Consider the following 26,579-nt stretch of genomic DNA (forward strand, 5'->3'; position numbering starts at 1 on the left):
CAAATCAGAATATTACAAGCATGGCAGATTCTACAATGAACTTTGGAGATGAGGCTCAAACTTGTGCAACCCAAGTGGGGAGTTTTATTTACAAAAGTGCCCCAAACTATTATACAAACTATTTATTTACCGAAACAAACCAAAATAATCAGCACACCAATTGTACCAATGCAATTACACCCACCTACTGCGAGCAGATGACCTGCTTATATAGCCTACACTACACTTGTCCGGACTATACCATTTCCAGACAATATCAACCTCAGAAGAAATAACAGCATATATTTTTACGCATAGAAATTATATATATACATATTCTCAGTTGCGACATTATATCTAATAATCACATATCTAATCGGGTATGAGAAAATATTACGAATACAATTTATGGTCTCCCCCCGTCTAAAATAGCTAATTATTCTTGTCCGGCGCTTCCAATAAAATTGCACAAAATGGTGACGTTCGGATCACGTCATTCCAGTTTGAACATGGAACAAACGGAACAAACAACGGTTAGTAGCCACTCCTAACATTGTGTTTATTGAACACGGTATACTTAAATAAATCTATTTAATGTTTGTAACCAGATGTGTATGCTTAAGCAATCTGCAGTATATTATGGGGGTGAACAGATGTACAGTAGCGAATGTGTTTGAGTTGACAAACCGGCAAATATAAATGGTGCGCCCATTTTGATAGCGGCGTACTCGCGCCAAACAACCCCTACTATAAGCAGATACAAAGTTAAAACCCGATCGTGTTAACAAATAGTGTCCTAGCAGGAACGGCTCCGTTACACAGAAACTAGAATAAACCTCTCCTCCCTGTCCCTGAATACATTTCTATGCAGCATGTTAGCTTCATATGTAGTTGCACGAGACCACTAAGAGGACACAACGGGACGCTCGTGCGCCTCCCTCATCCTAGTAAACTTGAGCAACCCATGAACGGAGTTGCTCACTGTGTGAAGGCAGGGTCATTTGAAACTTTGAGATGCTATTGCCATTGCTGTCGAAGGCATTCAAATATGCACACAAATACATTTAAATATGAGCAGAATCACGCAGTCCCCTGTGGAATTGCCCCACCTTTTGTGAAGCCTTAATCATCTGTCAATATCACTCTGCTGCTCTTCTATGATCTCATCAAATAATAGCTGAGGAAAGGTGAGCGCTGCAGTCATTTCCACAGACGGATCATTTTCATTGCTGTCTGTGGCTGCCCTCATGCCCACGGTCAAATGTGTCCCCAAAAGCAGCTCTCGTTTCCCCATCACACTGCCCTGTCCAGTGACTAGTGCCAGTCTGTCAAGCTCAGCTCCCAGGAAGTTTCTCTAGCTGTGTCACAACATTACATTACATTACAGGCATTTGGCAGACGCTCTTATCCAGAGCGACGTACAACAAAGTGTATAACCATAACCAGGAACAAGTATGACGAAACCCCTAGAGAGAAGTACCGGTCCAAGTGCAGTTCCGCATAGTTCAACTTGGACCCTGAAGGTTAAACTGATTAACACTAACAACGAGAAAGGCAACAACGCAGTCTATGGAAAAAATACAAGCAGTAGTTAAGACAGTTAATGCACCTAATGCACCTAAGTCACCTACGAAACAGCTTACAGTCATTTATAGGGGGGTAGGGAGGAATGGGGAGAGGTGCAGCCTGAAGAGGTGAGTCTTCAGTCGTCACAAGGGCCAAAAAAATCGATCATAATTCGCAGTCAAATGTGATTACTTGTGTTGACTTGACTTGTCTTCACAAGCACAATTTAGTGAGTTTGGCTTCCACCAAATTGAATGAGAAAAAAAAATGGATTTCTATTTGCAAGTCAGTGGCCTGAATTCAATGAATTTCTGTCCTTGACTTTGAAAAGTTCAGTGGCATCATTTTAGTGATTCCTGAACTCTCAAAAAATCGAACGCTTCAAACAATTCAGGCGACTCAAAGGTGAGGACTAATGATTGAAGCCAGTGTGAAGAACATCCAGGAGAAAATAGCCTTTTTATCTGCCATTTATCTTACTTCACCTTTTTCCATGGCCTTCAGTGCTGTTGATAGGCACGCTGTGCACGTTGCGCTTATGCGGCCTTGCATCTCCTAGTTCTGACCTCCCCGTGGCCTTTTCACCTCTCCACTCTCCCCAGTAGGCTGTTTACCTTTGTTGCTCATTGGACTTCACAGCACACGATAATTCAAATATTGAAAGAGTAGAAAACAAACCCCCAAAAAGAGGCATTTGATTGCCGAAGGGGCTGCCTCCAAGAGACCCCTGTGCTCTTCTTCAGGCTTGGCCCTTGATGTCCGTTTGATCCTGTTCAGCTTTTAAGTCATTGTCAGCCTTGCCATTTCACCTCCGTTTGAAAGATCACACCTACGCATAAATATGTAAGCTGGGGCTGAGGAGAACACGTGTCCTGATATAGTGGGAAAGGAGATGGTGGTGTTATCAGAAGGTTGTGGGTTTGAATTCCATCTTGGGAATGTGATGCTTTTGTGGGGTTTGTCTGTGGTACTTGTAGGAAAATGCATAGGCAGATTCAGTGAAAATGTGGAGTAATGTCCATATTAATGCTTACCTGCAATCCTAGTACTCTTAAATATGTCTGTCTGTCTTAGATGCACAAAGCTGTCTTCAGAAAACATTTGTCTTGAAAATATTATCATATTATGCATAATCCTCATGTCTAAACCTGTCTGTCACATAAGGAGTTTACTTTGAAAATACAGATCTTTTAAGCTGTATACAGATGTTTAATATGTAGTATATGAAAGCTGTGGATGTTGGATGTTGAAATTATTACTTGTTCCTTGAAGATTGTTGAGAACAGCGAACATGAGGAAGACACCATGCATGGTAATGTACTGAGAGTAGAGACTGTCATTCCCAATCCACCTGTATTTGTTTATTGGTGTTGTCCATGCCGTGATGAGAGCACCGTTTATCCAGTGTTTATGCGTGTGTATGCATGTAGAGAATACTAAATGGTGTGTATTTTTGAGTAATACATTTTAGGAAGAGATATGGGATTAGAAAATGTTCCCTTCCAAGCAGGTGTTGGGACCCCATGTGTAAAGTGCACCTGCAGGTGTGTGTGTGTGTGTGTAATAGAAATATGTTTTTCATTTGATTTGATTTTTGTGCTGTAGGGTGCCCACAGTTGAAGGATCAATTTAGCAATGGCAAATTCCCAAAGCCAAAATTGGAAATTGTGGATAATTACAGAATGTATACATATATTTAACATGAAACTAATAAAAACTAAAGACAATTATAATTATCATGTATTTTGTTTTGCAATGACATTGTATAATATTATGCAGTGAATGGTACTGTCCCATACATTCAGGAAGAATTGCATATACATTATGCTTTGGCGCAAATTCCTTCTCTCCTCTTCCTTATGCTGTGCATCACATTCTTGGCTCAGTCTATTTGATAAATAAACAAGAATTATCGGCTTTGTGTGAACAGCTGTAGAAACGGAACTCAATTTAGAGCAAAGAGGGAAAAGTTATTGCTCTCGTATTGACTCCCTGTCCGTGGTTGCTCTGTAAACAAACAAGTCTTCTTATTTGTTGTGTAGATTCGAAGCATGTGGTCAAACAAACCTGTATATGCAAATAAATAATAATTGCACAATAAGCTTCTTTTTCCCCCTCAAGTCTCTAAATGAATAGAAATCACAGCTGGTATTTCATGACTTATCAAGCCACTCATGCGTGAGTGAATGCTGAAATAGGAAGCAGGGACCAGTTGTTAACATGAGGGGGAAAAAATGTATTTCTTTGACCCATGGCGATAATTTGTGGTCTCTAGGCTTTCATTGTTAATACGTTAATGGTAACAGCCCTTAAGTTTTCATTGTTACCCTCTACGCGTAACTGACCACTCGGCAAACTGTCATAGCTTTTAAACTGGAGCAGTACTGTAGTGGCTTTGGAACCGTGCTTATTTTTACAAGGGGCAAATCTAATTGAATCTCAGGTTGTGGCTTGCAGCTGTACACTTATGCCTTTTGTATAAATTGACTTATTAATACACTTACATATTAGTGTCACCAAATATAATGTGCAAATTCTGCATCCGTCCCCCAAGGATGAAAGAAACGGTCTAAATAGTACCCTACCTTACTTCCCTGTCTGCCTCTACATTTGCATAACAAACAGTTTTCCATATTTGGGAAATGTGCATTTTTTTGCACATGCGTTTGTGGCCTTTTCAGAAGGTCAGATTGCAGTTAAATGCTTCTGCCATGTGTATTTAAGTTAGCCGAAGCCCTTGTACATGAGAGTGATCTGAATATATTAATTACAGCTAGAAACAATATCCTGAAAGCTCATATCTACACATTCCGGAGGAGTTATTAGTCAGCATAATAGTTTATTTTTCTAAAGATAAGATAAACCAGAATTCTCCAAGTCCAGTTCCCTAAACTGCACTTATGGGTTTGTTTGACTTGTAAAGTCCACTCTTTTAAGAAAAATAGTCCAATAACAGATGCCAGCCCTCAATGTGTCTGGAAATCACCGTGTCTAAAATGTCTATGTTCTTAAGAATGAGAACACTGGTCAAGTCCCTTTTGAAAGTTTTGTATTTATAATGTGTGTAACATACGTATGTGTATTGTGTGTGTGCATGCGCGTGTGTGTGTGTGCATGTGCATAGCATCTGTAATACACTAATATTTGTTTGTAAACTGTATATGCGGTTGCTGTGTTAGACAATTTTAGTTGCAATTGCCTACATAAATTTTCTTACATGACCTTGAGACCTTCACTCTCTTGAGTACAAGAGGAAACCTGGAAATCAGAATCACCATGCATAGGGCTAGAGTAGATTCAGTCAACTTTGTCCTTAACATTGATTTACATATAAACGCAAGTATGGCATGGCTGTTAAATAAATTAACTTATAACCAAAAAGTAGCATATTCAGTTTTACTAAAGAGAGAGTTCATCCTAAAATGACTTTTGCTCACTAATTTTATTACCTCGAAATGTTGTGACCCAGCAATTACAGCTTTGTGCAGCATGTTTTTGCATTTGTGACTCCGTATTCACTTTAACTTGTTACATTGTTATGGCTGTAACTGTGCACATAGCTCAGAATTGTTCATTTTCTCAAACAATGGCAACACTTAAAAAAATATTTGCTACTTTGAAGTGATTTTAAAGTGGAAGTTCACAGTGGTCAAAAGGTAATACTGTACACCCATGTTGCATAGTAATTTTAGAACCAACAGCTAAAGTTTGTAATAGGCAGTGGTGACAATAAAATGAAGGAGGAAAGACAGCTTGTGTGTATCAATGATGGTGCACAACTTAAAATAAACCATCATTATTTCATAAAACTGCAGTGCATTATACTGTATCTTAATAAAACATGAATGCACTCATACTCCTGCTGACATGTTTTGAAATTTCACTTGGAGACTGAAAAGTTGAGAGTAAAAGTCCTTCTCAGTAATGTACAAGAAAATTGGCAAATTGGCAAACTTCTTTTTTTTCAAGCTTCATTGGCGGCTGGAACATTTCTTAGGTAAGCAGTAGAGAACAATGTAAATAAAACTTTCTCCCAATAAAAATTATTGGGAGGCCCTGCTACTTTTGCTCAGAATGTTAAGGCACTCATCTCACGCATATGAACTCCTGTTGACAAATTACGGTGTTGTTGAATGCGACAATGCATATTTATTTCTTTTCTGCTGGTGTTGCTCATTTTGAGTTGCCCTATTTCCCCTACTGTTTTTCTTTCTTCTGACAGTAAAATTAGGTTTTAAATAATGCATCGGTATGCATTCGATCAGCTCATAGCGCTGGTGGAGAGTGGGCAGGCAGGGGACGCTGATGCAACGGGCTGGTAATATGGTGATGGTGGCAGTGTAGTGCGTGGCGGTATAGCCACGTTTTTTAAAATAAGACTTGTGATTTATCAAATAGAGATATGATATTCGGCTGTAGAGCTGTTATTTAGTGTTTATTACCCCTTTGAGGCTGTACACGTATATCAATTTCTGGGTTTGACTCTGAATTGTGTTTTGTGTGATGAGTGTTCTAGTTTCAGACATGAAGCAGTTAAGGTGAAACATACCAAGGGTGTCAGTTCCACTAAATCTCTTAGAAACTGCTTTTTCTCTCCTTTTACACTCATCTTTCATTAAATCATCTTTCTCTCATTTTCTGACAGTAGTAGATGATTGGCAGCACCTGAAAGACTGTTGGACATTGGGGCAAAGTCACAGGAAGGATGCGTTTTAACCAGGTACACATCGGCCCATTGCCTCGCCCTTTTATCCTGGATGCAAGTCCCCTCACTTTTTCATTTTTTTCAAACTAAATTTGTTCTACGTTATATTAATATTTTTAACATTTTTTATAGGTATTCTACATGTGATTTCCAATGAGAATAACTGAATGAGAGAAAGGAAGCAGGGCAGAGCAGGGTTGATTTCTTAGAAGAGGTCAGTGCCTACAAATACGAATGTCACTTTTTGGTATAAATGCACTTGAACATGGGCAACGTCCCCAGAATGAATGAATCCCAAGCTCGTGGATGCACTCACACACAATAACTGCATGACTGTGAACAAACCATAAAGACATTTCCAAAACATTTACAAAAAGATATCCAACCCATCCAGAGGATACCTACCACAACTTTCAACCTCAGAAATGTTCATTTGAAAGCAGTGAGGAGTAAAATAGGCCCTGTGTTTAATGCATATAATAACTGCTGAGATGTGTATTTTTTTGAGTACTGAGTCTTTTTTAGATAAAAACCAAATAATGTCCCCAACAATTAAATTCACATTAAAGCGTTGAATATGCTGTCTCAAACAAAAGTCACGTAGTGTAAGAAGCATTTATGATGAAACCAGGCCCTGTGAGAAAACCGTAATGAGGGATTCAGCCAAAGTGTGGGAATTATAATGATCCAGGGGACTCCATAAACTCTGAAGAGTGGAATGACACCTGTGGTACCAGAAATATGATTTCTGAGGGAGAGGGTACATCGCTTTTGAACTTTAAAACAACCAAAGACCTTGTGCATCAAGCAATTCAAAGTATAAACATTCTCTCTGGACCAAGGTTGGGGGGGATGGGGGAGTGGGGAGGGGGGTTGTTAGGGAAACAAAAGGTTTTGAAACGTTTTTGAAGTATAGCAATCAAAAAGGAGTTTTTGATTGACACAGAGTTACCCGCAATATCAGCTGTAATCAACTGGGAGCTATGGATACTGTAATTTGCATTTTACAGAAGACTCAGGAAATTGAAGTTTTCTTCAGAAAATCTGAAAATGACTGATTTTTATATTGCCATTTAAAGAATGCGGGACATGCATCTCGTTTCTCAACATGTACAATAAATGTATTCTCAAAAACAAATCATCCTTGGGGTGGCAAGAAATTGCGCTAAAAACACGCTTTTATTGTGAAAACAAATGGGGAAAATCTCAGGGAGTTGCAGTAAATAGCAAGCTGGTGACACATCTTCCTGCGGCTTCCGAGAGGGCAGGGCTGCTCTGGAATTTCCAAGATGAGACCTCTCCTCTCGGCTATGTTATCCTAACAAACAGCACCAATTAGATGGCATCCTACCTCAGAGCAATTTATACGGCTGTCACCAAAGTGAAAGCAAGTTTAAAGGTGCATACCGTGTGTGCCAGCAAAAAGATTAAATCTGTGCCAACAAAGAGCCTTTTTCCCCATAAACACATAAGAGGACTGGCTGGGAATGCAAGTCTATGACTCTTTGAGCTGTGTGGTGTTGTCTGTCTAAAAGTGTATGCCTGGACAAAGCTGCTTTGAGCCCTTTGCTGGGAAATGGAAGGTAAATTGTGCTGGGGGTGGTATATGAGATTCTCTTTTCGAGAAACCTTTTTTTTTGTGAGAGAAACTGCATTAATAGTTATTGAATCAACAGCGATACTAACATGCGGTGTATTTCAGGAGAGATATGCGTTTTAAATTCATTTGCAAGGTAGATGAACAATTGATTTCCCGGAAAATCAATTACAGACCGAAAAAGTGTTTAGCTCACCGTGATTAATCTTACAATGCATAATTTATATCAGCTTACGGGAAACATATTTAAACAATTTACCTTACAACTGCATATGAGATTACCCTCTGCACGCTGCTCCGCTCACACAGAAAGTCATCACTCATTCTTCACTCATTAGACAGTCTGCGTGTGTGCTTGTGCGTGCCTGTGTTTGCACGTGTTGTCGAAACGGCCTGGCGCACAGATTGCTAGATCCACGTATCTCCCCTGCAGCCAAAAATAGCTAATATTTTACAGTAGCCTGCAGGCAATGTGATGATCATTGTTGCATTGGCTACAAATGTTTTATTTTTGCTGCAGTTCAGTTGACACTGCTTTTGTTTGGTTTGAAGTCTTGCAATTGTAATGACAAACAATGATAATATTAAACTTGTGCTTTCCACAGCAGACAGTGGAAGTTGCTTGGCTGCAGATGTGGGGGTTCGCTAAAGCCGAAGGGCCTCACGTGTTGTTTTGCGAGTGAGGAAAAGGTCATTATGGGAATGAACATGGGTGGTGCTATTTCCCCTGCTGCCATGCAAACCTCACAGTCAGGGAAGGAGGGGAAGGTAAACTGTGTCTCGTAGCGCTCTCGCGAACGCGACACAGGAAGTGGAATTAAGGTGGCTCAGCCCATGGCTTAAGCCCTCTCACTTCCTGCAACTCTGGCGGGGCAGCTCCAGACACAGCTGTTCAGCTGGCAGGGTCTTACTTTTTTAACCCGTGGAGCCGGGAGTTAATAAAGATTTTCTCAGCAGGGCTTCCTGGAGAGATTTGTGGATCTATGTGTGCCAGACGTAGCTGGAGCAACAACCCCTACCACACACACACGCACACACACACACACGTGTGCACGCGAATGCACATGCAGACTCACACACACACACATACTCATACGCACACCTACACACAAGCACGCACACACATGCGCACCTACACACAAGCACACACACGAGCGTGCACTTGCGCACACAAGCGCGCACAAACACACACACGTGCACCTACACACAAACACACACACACACTGTTCACTTTTAGTATGACGAGCGGCCGATGGCATAACTGCGGCTTGGCAGACAGCAGGCTGGCCTGGGAAGAGCCTGCTGGGTTCTTGGGGCAGCTTCACTGGCAGCGCCCTGTCCCTCTCCCCGCCGCATACAGACCACTGGCATTTCCATGGCTTTGATTCATATTTTAGAGGCTGCAGTGTGTCAGGACGGTGCTAATCTTAGATGAAAGGCAAGGCGCCGCACGCTGGTTTCCGTACGGTGGCCTACTTATCGCCTTCTGGGGCTGATCATATAGAGAGACGGACACGCGTGTCGATTGACGTGCTCATCAAATTTATGTACGTGTGTATATGCATAACGGGCTTGTGTGGAGCTTTTATATTGAATTAGTATCTATAATTGCAAGATCTACTGTAAATATATTAGTGGGGAAAACCTACAGGCAGCCCAAATGTATTTTATTAAAAAAGATTTTTGGCTACATTAACTTCAGTTGTAATTTCTATAAAGGGCTGTCTTTAACTGATGCCATGTTATGTCATTTAGTGTGTTTTTTAGTTAAGGACACCAGCAAACTCACCAAACTGACAAAAAAGACTTTTATTTTGCAAAGAGAGCAGTGGAGTTGTGTTGATTTTCTTCATATACAATGAGCTCCATAATGTTTACGACAAAGGCATGTTTTTTCTTGATTTTGCTCTGTACTCCACAATTTTAGATTTGTAATCAAACCATTCACATACGGTTGTATTGCACACTCAGCTTTTATTTAAGGGCACACTCTCAGCTTTTATTTATTTTTATACACTTTGGTTTCACCATGTAGAAATTATAATGCACTTCATACATTATCCCACACACATCTTTTCTGGCGATACTCTACCAGGCCTGTACTGCAGCCATCATTGGCTCCTGCTTGTTTTGGGGGATAGGTACTTAAATTTTTTCTTCAACATATGAAACACATGTTCAATTGGATTCAGATCAGGTGAATGACTTGGCCAGTCAAAAATGTTCCAGTTTTTATCTCTGAAAATCTCCTTTGATGCTTGAGTGATATGTTTGGTCTCATTGTCTAGCTGTAGGATGAAGCGCTGTCCAATGAGTTTGGAGGCATTTGGTTGAACTTGACTAGATAAATGCTTCTGTACACTTCAGAATTAATTATGTTGCTGCTATCAGCAGTTACATCATCAATGAAGACAAGACAATATGATGAAGTAAGACAATAACTGCGGCACCCATAAATGCCCAAACCATAACACCCCCACATGGGGCCTCCACACTTTGCTCTTGCCATCATTCTGATCCAAGTGGATCTTGGTCTCATCTGTCCACAAGACCTTTTCCAGAACTCTTTTAGGTACTTCTTAGCAAACTGTAACCTGGTCATTCTGTTTCTGTGGCTTACTAGTGGTTTACATCTTGCAGAGTAGCCTTTGTAGTTCTGTTCATAGTCTTCTGCAGACAGTAGTCACTGACACACCCATGCCTGCCTCCTGAAGAGTGTTTCTGATTTGTCGGACACCTGTTTCAGGGGTTTTTTCATTATGGTGAGAGTTCTTTGGTCATCAAGTCTTCCTTAGCCTACCAGGCCCTTACGAGAATCAAGACTAGATACTGAAAGCTGTCTTATACCTTGCACACTCCTGACTAATCAGAAACACCCGTGAAGCTACCTGTCACAAACATTATGGAACCCTGAAATGGGGGGACTATGTGCTGTAGTTTCTACATGGTGAAGCCAAAATAAGCTAAATAAGCTAAAATTGTGTACAAACAACAGAACCAAATCAAGAAAAAAAAATTAATTGTATAAATATATATGTGTGTTTGTGTGTGCGTGCGTGCATGTGTGCGTACGTGTGTGTACGTGTGTGCTTGCATGTGCGCGTGCATGTGTGTGTGTGTACGTACGTGCGTGTGTGTGTGCGCGTGTGTGCCTGTGCGTACGTGTGTTTGTGCTTGTGTGCTTGTGTGCATGTGTGCGTGTGTTTGTGCTTGTGTGCTTGGGGGCAGTCAGGGATGGAGCTGGCCACATGCTGGACAATACTGGTGGCAGATGGGTCCTGCAGATTACAGGAAATATTCTGGCATTTCCTAGAGACTGGGATGCGCATTTCCAGATCTTTGATGCGAATGTGATTAGCTGCAGAAATATGCTTTGTTCACATATTTCCCGTGGTCCAAATAATGGAACTAAGACATTATTGACACTTCAGTGAATAGTTTGCCGAAATATCTGTATTTGTAACTGTGAGCTGCCTTGGTAAAAAGTAGTTTGTTGTTCATTTGACTTTTTATATGCTGCACAGGGCCTGGTATTTTCATTCATTTATCTTTGCTGAAGTTGGAGTTTCGTGCTGTTTTTTATACCTTCACTTTCACATTATCTTTGGGCAGCAAAAAGGCCACGAAAGTGTGGGTCTGGGCAGCATGTCTATACAAGCATGGATGTTACTGTCATACTGTAGATTCATATGCTTTTGAGGGGCCACATGGCATATTGAAATATGTGGAAACAGTATTAATAATATGTAAAAATAAACAACTCCACACACGCGCGTACGCGTGCACACACACACGCGTACGCATGCACACACACACACACACACTCACACACAAACATCAAAAGCATCCCATATGCACCAACCTTCACCTTTCAAATGGTAGTGGATATGACAAAGAACGAGAGAGAGAGAGAGAGAGAGAGAGACAGACAGACACAGAGAGAGAGAGAGAGAGAGCGATAGCGATACAGAGAGAGAGAGAGAGAGATATAGAGAGAGAGAGATCAGTGAGATGAGCCTCTGCCTTGCACATGTGTGCTGGATAATATTCTCTCTCACTGAATGCAGCTGCACAGTGACACTTCAGATGTCTCCTCTTCCGTTTCTGGAGCCCAGAGGACTGACCCCAAAAGCGCAATGGCATGACATCAGAGGAATGGGAGGAAAGTCACATTTTATTATCTGCCACAGTGGAAATTTCCATAAAAGCAGGAGAGACTCCCAGCCTTGTGCCTGTGATGCATTGTCATTCATGGCATGCAAATAAATGGATGACAGAGGAGGGAGCAGGTCAGGGGGATGGTATGAGCTCACTTAAACAGATGTGAGCGGCAAAAATGGTTTTGTTGTGATTTTAATATTTTCTGTTATTGTATCGTAGTCCTGTAATGCTGTTTTTTTTTAGTTTAACATAGACAATGACAGTTTTTTCTCTTGATCACATCTGGTCTGTCAACCATAATTGTGTTCATGATCATCATCATCATCATCGGTGCCAATTTATAACTAATCATAATGGGCTGTCACTTTAAGCATAATTGGGTTTTTAGTTCAGTTTATTATTGCTATTATTATCCATCCATCCATTGTCTATACCCGCTTATCCTGGACAGGGTCGCGGGAGTGCTGGAGCCTATCCCAGCATGCATTGGACAAAAGGGAGGAATACACTCTGGACATTCCGCCAATCTGTCGCATTATTAATAATAATAATAATAATAATAATAATAATAATAATAATAATAATAATATTTGACTTGCATTGGCCTGGCTTTAAGGTTTGATTCCTCATGTTTTTTTAGGTGTCATACTTTTCCTGGCCCCATAAGCAGAGTTGGAGTAATGGTCAAAGTAAACGATAGCCTAATTGTGGGCTCCAGTCCTGTCTATTACTCTTCTGAGCATTGACCATACAGCCACTGCTAACTGAATAATTTTGTGTATATTACTGAATAGCAATAGTGTGGCCCCCAGCTAAGACTTTGACAGACCTCAAGCTGGTTTGCAACAAAAGAAATAAACAGGACACCAGGTGGTTATTTTAAATGGGTGGTGTGAGGCAAAGAAGGGGCACTATGGGAAGAAACCCCATTTTGTCTCCACAGCTCTGCAGCTGTAAGCCAGCAGCACTTTCTGTGTTATGAATAATCATTCATAAACTGATCATATCCTGTTTCCATCTCAGTGCTCTACCATAACTGTTGGGATTATTTGTGTATTTTTTCTTTTTTAACTGCTTTGAAGGCAAATGCTATAATAAAATCCAAAACAAAATTACTCCTCTACGGAGACACAACCTGTATTCCAAATTAAAAGGAAGAGGCCTCATACATAAAACTGTTATTGATTTAGAACAGTGTGAGAGAGTAGAGGCTGTACCACCATCTCTTATCTGTTAAGCACCTTTGGTCTGAGAACAGCGTTATAGACTATTTTGTGTTATGGAGGTATATTGTGAATCACAATTACTGTCGACTGTGTGATGAAAAATATGTAACAAAAAATATAATTAAAATGTATTAAAAGTATTTATACATTGCAGCACAGTACTTTTTAAAAACAGTCACAAACCGCGACTACTTACGGTAGGCTACAGTGTGGACATTCTTTAGAATTGTCTGTTGTGTTCTTGATAAGAACGCCTGTCATAACATAATTTTGGACACTAACATAGGGATACTGCATTTTACATGTCGCAAATTACGATATGTTACAGATATCTGTTATCACTTAACCGGTAATATAAGTTTGTGGGAAGACATCTGACGCAGTGGCTCACTATTGAAGCTTTCTAATTAGCAAGACATAGGCCTACAGATGTAAATAGAAATAGCCGATTGTATGGCCGACATTTCACCATAGATGTCGCTGTATTACTATCATAAATAAATAACTGAAAATACAACTACATGAAGCACGTTATCAAACACTTTTTAAAAGTATTTGTGCTTCTCTCTTCAGCTATGTGGAGGCTTAATATATTTTAGCCTGTTGCAGTGTACACGGCCGAATGCTGTTTGTTCTTAAATCACGTGTACCGAAGTAGGCTACTGAATTTTTCGCCGGTTGAAGGCTTTGTGCTTTGTGACATACACGTACTGCCCGAACAGGCGTGAGAACTGAAATTAACAGCTAACCTTTATAATGAACGGCATCGAGGTGTATTCTCGACGGCGACAAAAACATAACATTTGCATTAGGCCTTCTTGCCCAAATAATTAATTAATCTCTGAAAGATTTATGTTTTTCCAGTCATTTTTCTTTACGTACGGCTTACTTTTTGGAGACTACCTTGCTGTTATTCAATTTGTATATTCTGTAAAACACAAGCTCTGCTAATGCTATCATTGTACATCTTTAACTTTCAAAAGTCATTATTATTCCTTTGTTTCCGACAGTGAGTAATACATTGTAGGCTGTATTTGTAGGTTGTTACTGTTTGGACAGTGTGTTCCCACATTATTAATTAATGAACGTCCAACCCCCTGTCCATCTCTTGTCAACGACAACCATCTGGCAACTTATTTGCACTACAATGCATCTTTGGTAGCGCCAATTACAGAGGCTGGTTGAATAAAAATAAAATCGAAGAAAACTCGGCAAGACCAGAAGCCCCAGTTTCTATGAATATTGCTTACCAACAGTTTACATTCGTAAAGAATCGCACAATGAACGGAAAAGTACAATTTATTTTAATAATAATAATAATAATAATAATAATAATTTCATGATAAAATGAGTGACAATTCAATAATTGACTTTTAGTGTTCATTTAATGTACAGCACGAAATCTGTATATATGCACTAGGTAGGATATGCAAAACATAATACTCAGTTCAGTTATGCAAAAAGAAATCATTCTTAAAATGCATATAATTTCATTTAGTTTAATAGACAAAAATATATGTGCTTTCAACATTTACAACTTTTTGCAGCATGAGAAACAAACACTGAAAAGTCAAATATATCAAATGTCTACTTGTGATAAAACGGACACTCAGTTTGCAATTGGCTGATTCTTTTTAAAGCAATGATATAAATCCATCCGCAAGTTTATCTTGTTCTGCAGTGAGTGAATGTGACTGCTCGGCAAAAAGGGGAAATGGCTTTGTCCTTCCATCAATAGATCCAGACATTTTTCTCTTTCAAAAAATCTTTGTTAAAAATAAAATAACAAAAAAAAAAAAACAGACCAAATTAAGATTCATCACGTCGAGGAAAGAGCCATTAGAACTCGCTGCGTTGCTTCTTGTTGATTTCTGGAACTGTAAAGGAGAAAGAAAACCGTTAACTTCTCCATCGTCTAACATTTATACTAGTAATATACATGCTCATTAGGCCGGCCTGTGCTTCCAAGATCGAAAGTGACATTTAAAAATAATAATCATAAAACTATATACGCTTTGCAGTTTTAAGGCCCGCTATAGCGCGGACTTGAATTGATAATACCTACTAATGCCTTCTTTATAATGTCTGCGTTACCCCCATTATGATAATGACACTAGGCTGATAATCAAAACAAGCGACAGGAATTGAGTAAAGATCCATCAAGTACGCAGAAATTATGGTAGGCTATTCATTGACGGAACATGAAAAAAGGTGTTTTTGTGTTAATGGTCCCTCGGGTGATTTTCGCCCTTTGAGTTCTTAAATTCGTGAGCAGGGGCAGGCCCAAGGTTCATTTCACAGTGACTACTCCAGTCTCTTGAGAGGAATTAAATAAATAGGGTATTATTGCAGGTCATCTGTTATATACAAACATGAAAGTGAAAGCACTGCTTGTTTGTATTCGGCAAACCGTTAGGATGGTGGAGGTGAACGTCTGAATTCGGACACGTTTCATTAAATCAGAATCTTCAAGAATTGCTCTATGTTTCGGTTCATATGATCACAGCGCGTATGCCTGGCCCCGCTGCGGACTGACACATGGCTAATTGCACCATCTAAGATGTTTTATTTATTTATTTTACCACTAATTTGTAATAAACAGTGGAATAGTACAACAACCTGGCTACGATTACCACAACTGCTACTAGCCTGCCAAAATAATGTAATGCTACAACTTATCCCAGTACCAGTACCACATTTATTAACACGACTCCTGCTGCTACTACTACCATCACTACTAGTAGGCTACAAGTGAGACTACTAGGCTACTACTACTGATGATAATAATAATAATAATAATAATTACTGTTATGATTGTTGTTGTAGTTATTGTTAATAATAATAATAATAATAATAATAATAATAATAATAATAATAATATATATTATTATTGTGTTATGAAAGTTGTTGTTATTATTATTATTATTATTAGTAGTAGTAGTAGTAATAGTAGTGCATCTAGAATATACTTAAATTCATCAAGCAAGTGAAATGGTATATGAAATAAGTTTACCTGTCATGGACGAGTTGAAAAGACGACTTTAATGTCTGTGTCGGTGAATCAGTCATTTGTCGATCTAAAATGAAAAAATAAATTATTTTAAAATCAATTTAAACAACCTTGCTCTGTAGGCTAAAGCTACTTTGCTTTAAATACGGCGTCACTGCGTTAAAAATACTTATGTACCTATATGCTTTGGACTGAAGTCCTCTGGGCAGTTCTCACTGTGGACAGCTGTGGCAGATGACGTAACCCCCGTGGTCGGTGTTTGCTGCTTACGACGGTGATGGTCAGGTTGCTGGTGACCTTGATTTACTCCCAGAAAAGACTTCACGCTCAACAGGGGATTCTGGCCGAAGAGAGCGGCATTCGTCCAGCTGTTTAGCTTTCCAATCTGACATGTGTATATTCCATGGTTTGGAAGAAAGGCTGGGTGCTGGACCAGAGGCGAACTGTGACTGGCAGGGGCAGAGGGTGACACGGATTTCACAGAGTTGTCCGGACTAGTCGCTGTCTCTGCTAAGGACCATATTTTTGGCTTATTCGCTGGCAGTTGGCAACTACTTTGCCCGCCAGGAGACAGCAGTCCAGTGTTTTTTCGATCGGAACGGTCAAAAACTTTGTGCGTTTGAGGTTCCAACGATGCTCTTTTATCTATACTTCCCTGCTCCAACTGATCTCTGCCTTCATCGTCCTCCTCATTACTTTGATCTCCGCTGTTTTCATCAACCTTGTCAATATCTATGCTTTCCAAGTCAATTTCCTCGTCGTCTTCGTTCTTCTCCACGTCCCCTTCAGTGTCGCTGTCGAATATTTTGCCATCTCTGTCTTCTGCGCTTCTTCCCCACGTCACCTTATTCTCCTTCTTGAGTCTCCGCCTAGCATTGGCGAACCAGGTGGAGACCTGCGTGAGGGTCATCTTAGTGATGATAGCCAGCATGATCTTTTCTCCTTTGGTTGGGTAAGGGTTTTTCTTATGCTCCTGCAGCCAAGCCTTTAGCGTACTGGTGGATTCGCGGGTGGCACTCTTTGCTCGGGAAGGGTCGCCGTACTGGTATTGTCCGTAGGGGTAAAATGCTGTCGAGGGATGGGCCGCAAAGCTAGGTGGGTGAACACCCGGACTGTCCTTAAATTCATATTGTGAGCCCTTGAGAAAGAGAAGAAAGTTGACTTGAATACATAGCCGATCATAAGAAATGTCCCACAACATTTACCAGTTAGGTTTCCTCCATGATTTCCCTAACCAATAATTTTAGGATTTATCTACAATAGCCTGCATGTTACTTTCGAACATGGCAGACTGAATTTGTTGGCCTATGTTGAATTATGAACTTCAGGACCGCTACACAAATGAAACAATGCAGCTTCTGTGAAGCCTAGTACAAGACATTTCGGATAATATAAGCGATGACCACTAGAATTTCTTTTTAAATTACGTTTTCTACGCTAAACCTAATAATGACTAGTCGGCAATAATTTCAGTACTTAAATGCCATATTTAATCAAGCAAATTTACAGATTTATATGCATAAGGACATAAGCATAACATTCTAGGCTACAGGGTAGGCTATTAAAAAGCTGCAATACATTACCTGCATTTTATAAACATATTACTTTGAACGTAACCATGCGATGCAGACATTAGTAAAACATCATTTTTTGTGTTAGAAGACATATAGCAGCTAGATTGCATTTTGGTATTCGCACGCTAAAATATAGGACAATGTCTGATTTATGTAGCCTAATTTATGTAGGTTACATAACAGTTAATATCCTAAACGAAAAATAAAAATATCTCCCACTGCACAGACGAGAAGGAACACATTTGAATTTAGTGTGTCTATCTGACTTCGAAAATAACTATCAGATCAAGAAAAAATATGATGTAAATATCACGACTACTCAAAGAGGATCTCTCTTCAGATTTCAAGATTATTTCCAGATTTTGCTGAATTTAGTGCTATATACGGAATTGATTTAGGCTAATATCAGACAAATTAGTTAATGATGCATGCTCCGTAGGCCTACAGAACAGAATCACAGTCACGTTAATGAATGATTATTCACTTAAATTATGTTCCTAAGCGTCTTTAAAATTAAATGAGCGCAAATAAATTGTATATTTACCACAGTCAATTAAAATCAGTCGCAAAATGTAACTGTTTTTTTGCAAATTCAACATATGAAAAAAGTAGGAACGTGTCTGCATATGAAAAAGTAGGAATGTGTCAATAGGCCTATATAATTTGTACGTATTACATATTCTTACACTTGTAGAGTAGGCCTATATATTTTGCAGTCAGTGTTTACGATGCATTAAACTTCATCCTACACGCAGCTCCGTTCTAGATGTTATATAGAAAAGCACATTTAATAGGCCTAATTTGAATTTAACTTCGGGAAAATAGTCGTCTTCTAAGTCTCTTACTTTGATTGGTGCTTTTGATAGTTTTACGTGTTTTTAATTAATAAGCATATATCTGGAGTGTGCTTTTCTTCCCTGCGAAATAACATTGTTAAAACAAACAAACAAAAAAAAAACTAAAAGACAAATGCGTATTCAGAACAAATCACCACTAAGCAGGAAAATGCATAAAGCAATCATTAAACTGCAGTGACATACTTTCGTTCGTAAAACATTGGGTTACAAACGATTAACTCTTGGACTTTATAGTAACCCGGTATTTGAAATAGCCTACCACTAAGCGTTACGTTACCTTAGGCTATACATATGCTATCGTTTATTAACGAACTCGAGTTCTTCAACCATCGGCTACCGCACGTCTTACAATAAACTATTAACAGATATTGCATATGCGTTCTTCAACAACCAACTTTTAAATTAAACATTATGAATGAAGTAGGTCTTACCAGCTGAGAGAAGAGCGCTAAGTCGGCCCTGGTGTACGGTAGAAAAGCGCTGTAGTTGTGGGCTGAATAATGGTTAGCATACATTCCCAGCACCGACGTGACCGCTGCCGCTGTAGCAGAGGGATTTGCACCGATGTCAGAGCCGTTTCCCCGAGCAGATGCAGACAGTACCCCTGACCGATCGCAGTTATGTACCGCTTGGGTGGCACTTAAATACTGGGGGTAACTCAACTGGGGTAAAGACATCGCATCTACCAAATGTCACGTAATGCAGGACGAAAACAATCCAGAAAGAAAAGATAATTGAAAAAACAAGGAAGTCGGGCTGAAAGTGACCTAGTACTACAGCACTGCAGAAAAAACGACTCTTCTACTAGGTGCCACTTTCTTTTGCAGTAAATCCCTTGGATATGATCACATCAGCAATTGAGCTCTAACTGATGTGCCTGCCCATACGTCCCGGGGCTAATCTCTCAGACTCAATTTGAAGTTGATGATTTGATTGGCATTTCACTTGAGCGGTAAACCCCTCCCATTTAGGATGCTGCCTTTTCATTGGCTGGAGGCACTTTTTCTCTGCTAGGAGAACTGTGCGCAACACGTTCAGCACAAGGTTCTATTTTCTAAAGCCTTGACTGTTTATGACAACTCATCTCCTCGATTTCACAGCTGTCCAACATTTTAACGCTCCAAAAGAGGCGATGCGGATCAAGTACTTCCTTTACTTATTTCAGGGTTTACGTAGCAAACAGAGGAAATAAACAACTTTCTGGTTTATGTTTTAAATATTTTAAATATTTTGTACAATGCTGCAATATCATCAGTTATTTTTGTTGTAAAATATGTCTCCCTTTCCCCCGCTTTCTATATTTTTATATATATATATTTTATATATATATTTTATATATATATATATATATATAAAACGGAAAGGAGATTGCCCTCGATGTCAGAGCACAGAACTGTGCGTATGCGTATTCGTTTCAAAGACATTATGCAATGGTCTATGCAATTATTTAGAACAGAAAAAATCATTATTGAGAACAGCCATGCATTAAAAATGCATACGAACAATTTGCCCGCAAACTAAAATACAAATAAAGCCTCTCTGTCTCTCAGTGAACGGTTCTGATTTAAATTCTCTTGTGGCTGAACTCCGTGAAGACCTTTCTCGCTGTCCCTTTCGCCTAGCTGGGTAACCCTGCGCCGGAGTTAAGTAAAGAATATTCAAGAATGAGCCTATTTTGTATGGGAATAAGCACAATTGAAGCATGTATATGCTATGCTTGAGTAAACTGCCAATGAATTCCACATCACGGTGTCATTTCCTTGTCAAACCACCCTGTGTTTTTCCACGAGAAATGCGAACAACAGTTGTGGATATTTCTATGACAAACATGTTTATAAGCGCAGGCTATAAATTTAAAAATAAAAATCGCCAGATGATATACAATTACACCTATGCAGTATATCAAAAAGTTCAATTCAGAATGCCATAGCCCATAATATTGTCCGCATGGCTAAATATTGCAAGGTCAAATTTAAAATCCCCACACTGCTACTTAATAACAATAATACAGTTCCGAAACTGCTGTGTAATAACAACAACAACAACAACAATAATAATAATAATAATTAATAATAATAATAATAATAATAATAATAATAATAATAATAATAATAAGAAGAAGAAGAAGAAGAAGAAGAAGAAGAACAAGACTTGTGGAAAGCATTTTCACGCCCATATAAATATGTCATGGGAAGGCTTCAAAAAACGGCGAATTTTTTATAAATAACAAATTATACGTTTTGGGGACAATACAGGCTAATGTAGGCTACTTGTACGTGATGACGGTTGTTCTTGCGTTCATACTGCAGGCTGTGGTTGTTTAAAAGGATTTGGTAATTAATACTCAAGTGCTAAATGAAGCCAACGATTTTGACCTGCTCCAGATGGCTGACAGCTGATATGGCAGCGCGAGTATCCTTTCAGAATATCTGAGGGTATTGATGGTAATCAGGCGAGCGCGCGAGAAAGGAGGAATGGCAGTTCTGATAACCTGCAGGAAATATAGCAGGGGTGGAGATGACTCCGAGGACAGACTGAAAACCATCTCCGGATGGGCATGGCAGAGTCGTTGAAAGAGGACACTTTAAAGCCAGTGAGTTATAGGGAAGCCGAATTCGGCTACAATTCTACCAGGCAGAAAATAAACCGTTTCTTGGCAATGAAAAAAAGCAAATGGATATTAATTTTAAGGATAAATAGCTCCCGCACCTTTAACTGAATTATTGGACGTTAAGCTGTCATCATTACTTTGCACCATAACAGAACGTTAAACATGCATTTAGCTTCTGTTTGATCCACCGTGGTCTTGATGACATTTCTAAGTAGCCTAATATAAATCATGCAAACTAAACAGAGGCAAACCTGAAGTGATTTATTTATGTTTTGTGATTTCCGATAAAGACAATGGGTAAGTTTCCAATACATATAAAATACACAAAACAAGATTCTACATTGTTTCTGATTAGAATAAAATATTAGGCTACCAATTTCCCATCATTTTGTTCTTCTCACTACAAAAACTATTTCTTTGCTAGCTACAGTTTCATGGTCTGACTGTCTCCATTCATGTATTTGTTAAGAAGTTTGTTCCTGACTGCGAATGGCAGTTTTTAATTATTTTGAGTCTGGTTTCACTCTCCCTTAATAAATTCCATCCTAAAGCAGATCGATATAATGCAGTACAGGTATAGCTGCAAGCTTTGCAAAACTTCTGCTTTTCAAATTCAGGAACTGATGCCATTAAACCATCCTGTCAACCCTAAGTATCTAGTAAAAGGAAGATCAAAGTGAGTAAAGTGGGTCTCTGCTATCCATTGATTAGATATAGTTTGAACTTTTAATGCTATTAGAGTAAACTATGTACTGCTGGCGGAATCATCTGTACAAAATAAGTCCTGACAAATAAATATAAATGCCTTTCTACTGTAGCTCCCTCTCTATGCTCAGTTCACAGAGCAAATCATTCATTTACTCATGAAAAAAAAAAAAAATGTTAGGCCCTCAGCTAACACTTACTTGTCATTTGAATTCCAAGGTGGGAATATTCATTAGAATGCAATGATGAATGAAATCATTCAGCGGTTATGAACGTTTTGCAACCACATCCCATGAGATACTTGAAGGTATGTGTCACCAGCTATTTATGCACACATCTGTGATGTCTGTAAAAACATAGATGTAAGTCGTTTTTAATAGTATTACTAAAAGTGTGTTTAAGAAAAGCTATACACATTGGATCAGGAGCAATGCATATGTACTGTAAGACTCTTTTCGTTCCAGTTGCACGCATTGAATTTTATGATAAACGCTGCATGATCGTGACTGATAATTCAATCCACCCCTATAGCAGTCGAAGTTTTAAATCCTGCTGTTCAAATGAACATAGAGTATCCAATTGTGGAGATACTTATTCATATAAAAATATATATAAAAAACATGGTAAATTTCATTTTAGAGCAGTGCCCCACAGAAGAAGTTTTGCATATTGAAATAATCTTTCAAATGCCTATTTGAAAATGGTAGCTCGTGTGCATAAAATGTCAAACAGACATTAAGAATATTGTTGTGTGTTGCTGTGACTTAATTATAATAAGACTGTGTTTTTACCAATTCATTATACAGATGCTTTACTGGTGTCCATTTCCCCCGATCACTGTTGGTATTAGCTTCCTATGTCTCATCTCATTCTTATGAGCTTTAATCTGAAGAACTTTGAGTTCCTCATAGATTTTAAAAGCAAAATCCTTCTCTCTGTAATTGGGCTGAAAGTTTAAGCTACTTTTTATAGCACTGTATAATATGTAAGTATAAATAAGTAATTATGATGACAAAAAGGACTAGGCTGCTAAAGATAATTTGTAGGCTGTGTTTTTTATGTTAAGGTTGTATGAGCTGAAGTTCAAATACCTTTTGAAATCTTTTGGTTCTGTTGTCTACTGTGAAAACCTGCTTTACTGCTGCTGTAATGAGAATAGCCGGTTGTCATCATCATCGTCGTCACCATTGTTAACAGTTCTCACATTAACGCCATACAAGTTTTCCCCTGAAGAGTCTACGGATTAAGGATACTTCCCTTACAGTTTGCCATACGCTTGCCTATAAAGTTACCATGGATATCGAACCAAACAGGCTTTGTGGGAAATCCTATTGAGAACCTGGCCAATCTGTATATAATTATCACCATCCACTAGATGATGTACTAATTTTACAGTCAAACAGGTAATGAGGTTCAGCACTCATGCACGTGATAATCCCCCCCTTGACTTTGTAATTATATGAGCAAATAATCATTATTTCATGCTCAAGCATTAAATGAGGTCGGCGGGAAGTTAATTTGCTCTATGCCCTATGAGGCATAGACAAGAATTTAATGATTTAATTACAGTTGTTAGCCTCTTTTGCAAGTGGGTCTACTTGAGCCTGAATACATATGAACTGACATCAAGAGTTATGGGAATATGCTTTTATTGGAAAATAATAGATTTTTCTATAAAATAATGAACACCCTCCCGATAGTGAAATTGAGGCAAAAGGAGAACCAAAATTGCATGATATCAGCGTTGTAAAATTATTAGATCTCCATTGCCAAGCTAACCACAGCCCCTGAACTCAAACCGGCAAGATAAGGAAGAAAAATCTACTGCCTGGGCTTTCTCTACTGCCTGCTGATCCACAGTATGTGTGTTTGTCACAGTACTACACTGACAGCGATGGTGAAGACAGAAATAGGAGCCAATCACCTACTCACCCACCCCATCCAACAAAAGGATACTATCACTTTTGTTGTGCTTTTTTCAGCCTCTAGGTCCCTGTAACCTCTGTGGAAAAAAGAAAAGAAAAACAGTTAAGACATTCCTCTGAGCAATCCCAGGGCAGGATAATGGTTTGTTGATTTTTGAAAAACAGTGCTTCAAGCTATAAAATTCAGCTGCGATGGAGGCACTCCTTGTTTATCTGGGGGAGGCTGAAGAACAGGTAGAGACTTGAAGTGCCTTTTAATGCGTACATGCTAGGCTACTAAATAATTAGGATGTGCTCATTCTACATTTTAATCCAATTTTCAGGCCCTACATCTGGGGCAATTTGACACAGTTTAAATTGCTCACACTCTGCAATTCAAGGCTAACAAAGGGATAACTGCATAAACAATGGGTGGTTTCATTTATCACGAAAAGCAGTCCAGACAGAGTCCATGGTATTTTGCTTTCTCTTACAATTATGTGGGCTGTGTTGCTACTAGGTGCACGTGATCTTCGGTTAAACCTGAGCTGGCCAGGAATTTTGCCAAGAATTATACTAATAAGAACTTAAATTTCCCACAAGAGCTTAAGTATGTACTGAACTGGAAACTCAACGTGGTAAAGTTACACTCCGCAAACACAGAACTATTTTTTTGACTGAAGTTATATCCGTTCAATGTTAGACTGCCCAGCCTCAGTTTTACTGTTGCCTTGTAAAATATTTTGCCTGAATGCAATGAAAGGGCAATCGGAATCCATTCACAGGGTGCAGTGGCTCACAACAGTAAAGCTGGATCACACACTCTGAAATTCCAGTTTCACCCCTTTTTTTGAGGCCATTCACCTTCACTCGCAGTGCAAAAATATTCTAAGGGTCTGCTAAAACCCTGCGTTGTGAATCGACTCAATCAGAGAAAGAATAATACTGTGCTTGGAGTATGTTGGGCACTTTAATGAGGTGTGTTCTGGTGAGGCTCTGTGTGTATCCCCCTCTTGCACATGCTTCAGTGTGCTTTGTTAAATAAGGACGTGCTGTGATCTGTGACCGTGGGCAGATCCGTAGTGTTTGGAAAGGTTGTTGTGCCAGTGTGTCCGTTCTGCCTCCATCTGCTTCTGTCTTATGTGATTTCACTGGGGACGGGGGCTAATTTTGCAGTCAATTAACACAGAGTACACTGTTACCCCCGCAACCCCCCTTTCCTGACCCCCCCCCCCCCCCCCCCTCCCCATGTCCCCATGGGTCTACTTGCCAGTCTTCTCTGTCTTTCGGTTGCGGCTTTTAGATTGTGACATTTTCGCTCCCCGTCCCCTCCGTGCGCAGTGACCTTTGTGACACTGTTGGCCAACGCTGTCCCCTGCAATGACAGGCTTCAGAAGAATACACACTGACATTTAAAATAAGCTGTTTTTTTTGCTGCAGCGAGACAGGTATGTACATACATGCTGTTAAATTAATAAGCATAACAGTTAGATTTTTTTCCCCAAGATGTGTATTCTTTATCCCACTGCTTTAATCTATTTTTTTATTTATTTGATGTTGCATAAGGCTCACACTGGCCCTTTTCTTTTTTTATGTTAAAAATGAGAATTGTGGGTCCAAGACCTCTATTTGTCCCTCACCCCGTGTCACAGTTATGGCCCACTCTGTGCCATACTGCACCTGTCCATGTTTCATACGTACGTTTTGGCAATGCAATATTCAGGGGATACGGCGGTGTAGGTTAAGTATGTCTTTTTCAATTTTATTTTTGCGCTGTGACAGCCGGTCCCTCAGGGGACTCCCCGCTGCCTCATGATGTGGGGAGAAAGGTCCTCCGTGTCACTCTAATGGGCTAGAATTACACTTGTATCACTCTCGCCAGCATATGGGCAGCTGCGGACACCTCTAAGCCCCATCTCCTCTCTAACATCGTTTCGGATAATAAAGACGCCGTCTTGGCACGGATAGTTTGATGGAAAAAAAGCGAGCGGCGCTCTCCAGCATTTTCTAACAAAGCCAGCCTTCACACAGCACTTAAAGAAAAGACTGTAATTAAGAGCAGACCAGCCCTTGAACGCCACTTTACAAAAACACTTAATAAGATGGGGAACTCATCAGTACCATCATTATACAGTAGCAAACACATACTTTTCAACGGTATAATGACAGCACTGTCGGGCTGTCCATCCTAATTAGTGTTTTCGGATGGTGGGAGGTAGAACTACTATCCTGCTAGTCCTTTCTTTAGGAACACTTTTCATTATTAGTAGTTTTTTTATTGTGTATGCTGGCCTGTTTTTAGAATTCTAAGTTCATTACAAGTTGATGTTACCCAAAATATCAACAGGAGTCATCTCATTCAGAAAAGACTAGTGTTTATCACTATTGGATGATTTAGTAGTCAGACAGATAACAGACTTGATGTCATTGACTATTCTTGTTAGTGGTGTTTCTTGTTGGTTTTAACTGTTGGTTTGTCGCTATTCACTGTTTCACTTGCTGGTTTTTCAGTATTCCTTAAATGTGGAAGTAGGTGAAGGGCCTAGTTGTAAAATGCTCAATATGTTAGTAACTCATTTAGCACAGAGATGAATGAGTGCTGGATTAGGAGGCTTATACCCCCAGGGATCGTTTGAGTTCAAGTCTCTCTAGAGGGCAACCATGCGCCCACCTCATTATCAGGC

The 26,579-nt window shown here is 39.5% G+C and overlaps 2 protein-coding genes across 4 annotated transcripts in view; one reads left to right on the top strand and one right to left on the bottom strand.

Moving 5' to 3' along the window:
* Positions 1-480: 480 nt before the first annotated feature.
* irx4b (iroquois homeobox 4b) overlaps positions 481-26,579 on the top strand; it is a 135,098-nt gene continuing 108,999 nt past the window's right edge. For 2 of the 3 annotated variants that reach the window (XM_035428311.1, XM_035428312.1), the window contains exons 1-3: positions 483-512; positions 6,191-6,265; positions 7,482-7,484. The gene's annotated coding sequence lies outside the window, so the exon portion shown is untranslated. Of the gene's footprint in view, positions 513-6,190; positions 6,266-6,382; positions 6,465-7,481; positions 7,485-26,579 lie in introns of all 3 variants that reach the window. The other variant, XM_035428310.1, reaches the window with a different exon arrangement.
* irx1b (iroquois homeobox 1b) lies at positions 14,601-19,633 on the bottom strand. The gene is made up of 4 exons (XM_035428313.1): positions 19,107-19,633; positions 16,422-17,382; positions 16,248-16,311; positions 14,601-15,111 (listed from the first exon to the last, which is right to left on the bottom strand). Exons 1-4 carry the CDS (start codon positions 19,350-19,352, stop codon positions 15,054-15,056), a joined length of 1,329 nt encoding a protein of 442 aa, XP_035284204.1. The 5' UTR covers positions 19,353-19,633; the 3' UTR covers positions 14,601-15,053.

Source organism: Anguilla anguilla, chromosome 8 (assembly GCF_013347855.1).
Source record: "Anguilla anguilla isolate fAngAng1 chromosome 8, fAngAng1.pri, whole genome shotgun sequence".
NCBI lineage: Eukaryota > Metazoa > Chordata > Actinopteri > Anguilliformes > Anguillidae > Anguilla > Anguilla anguilla.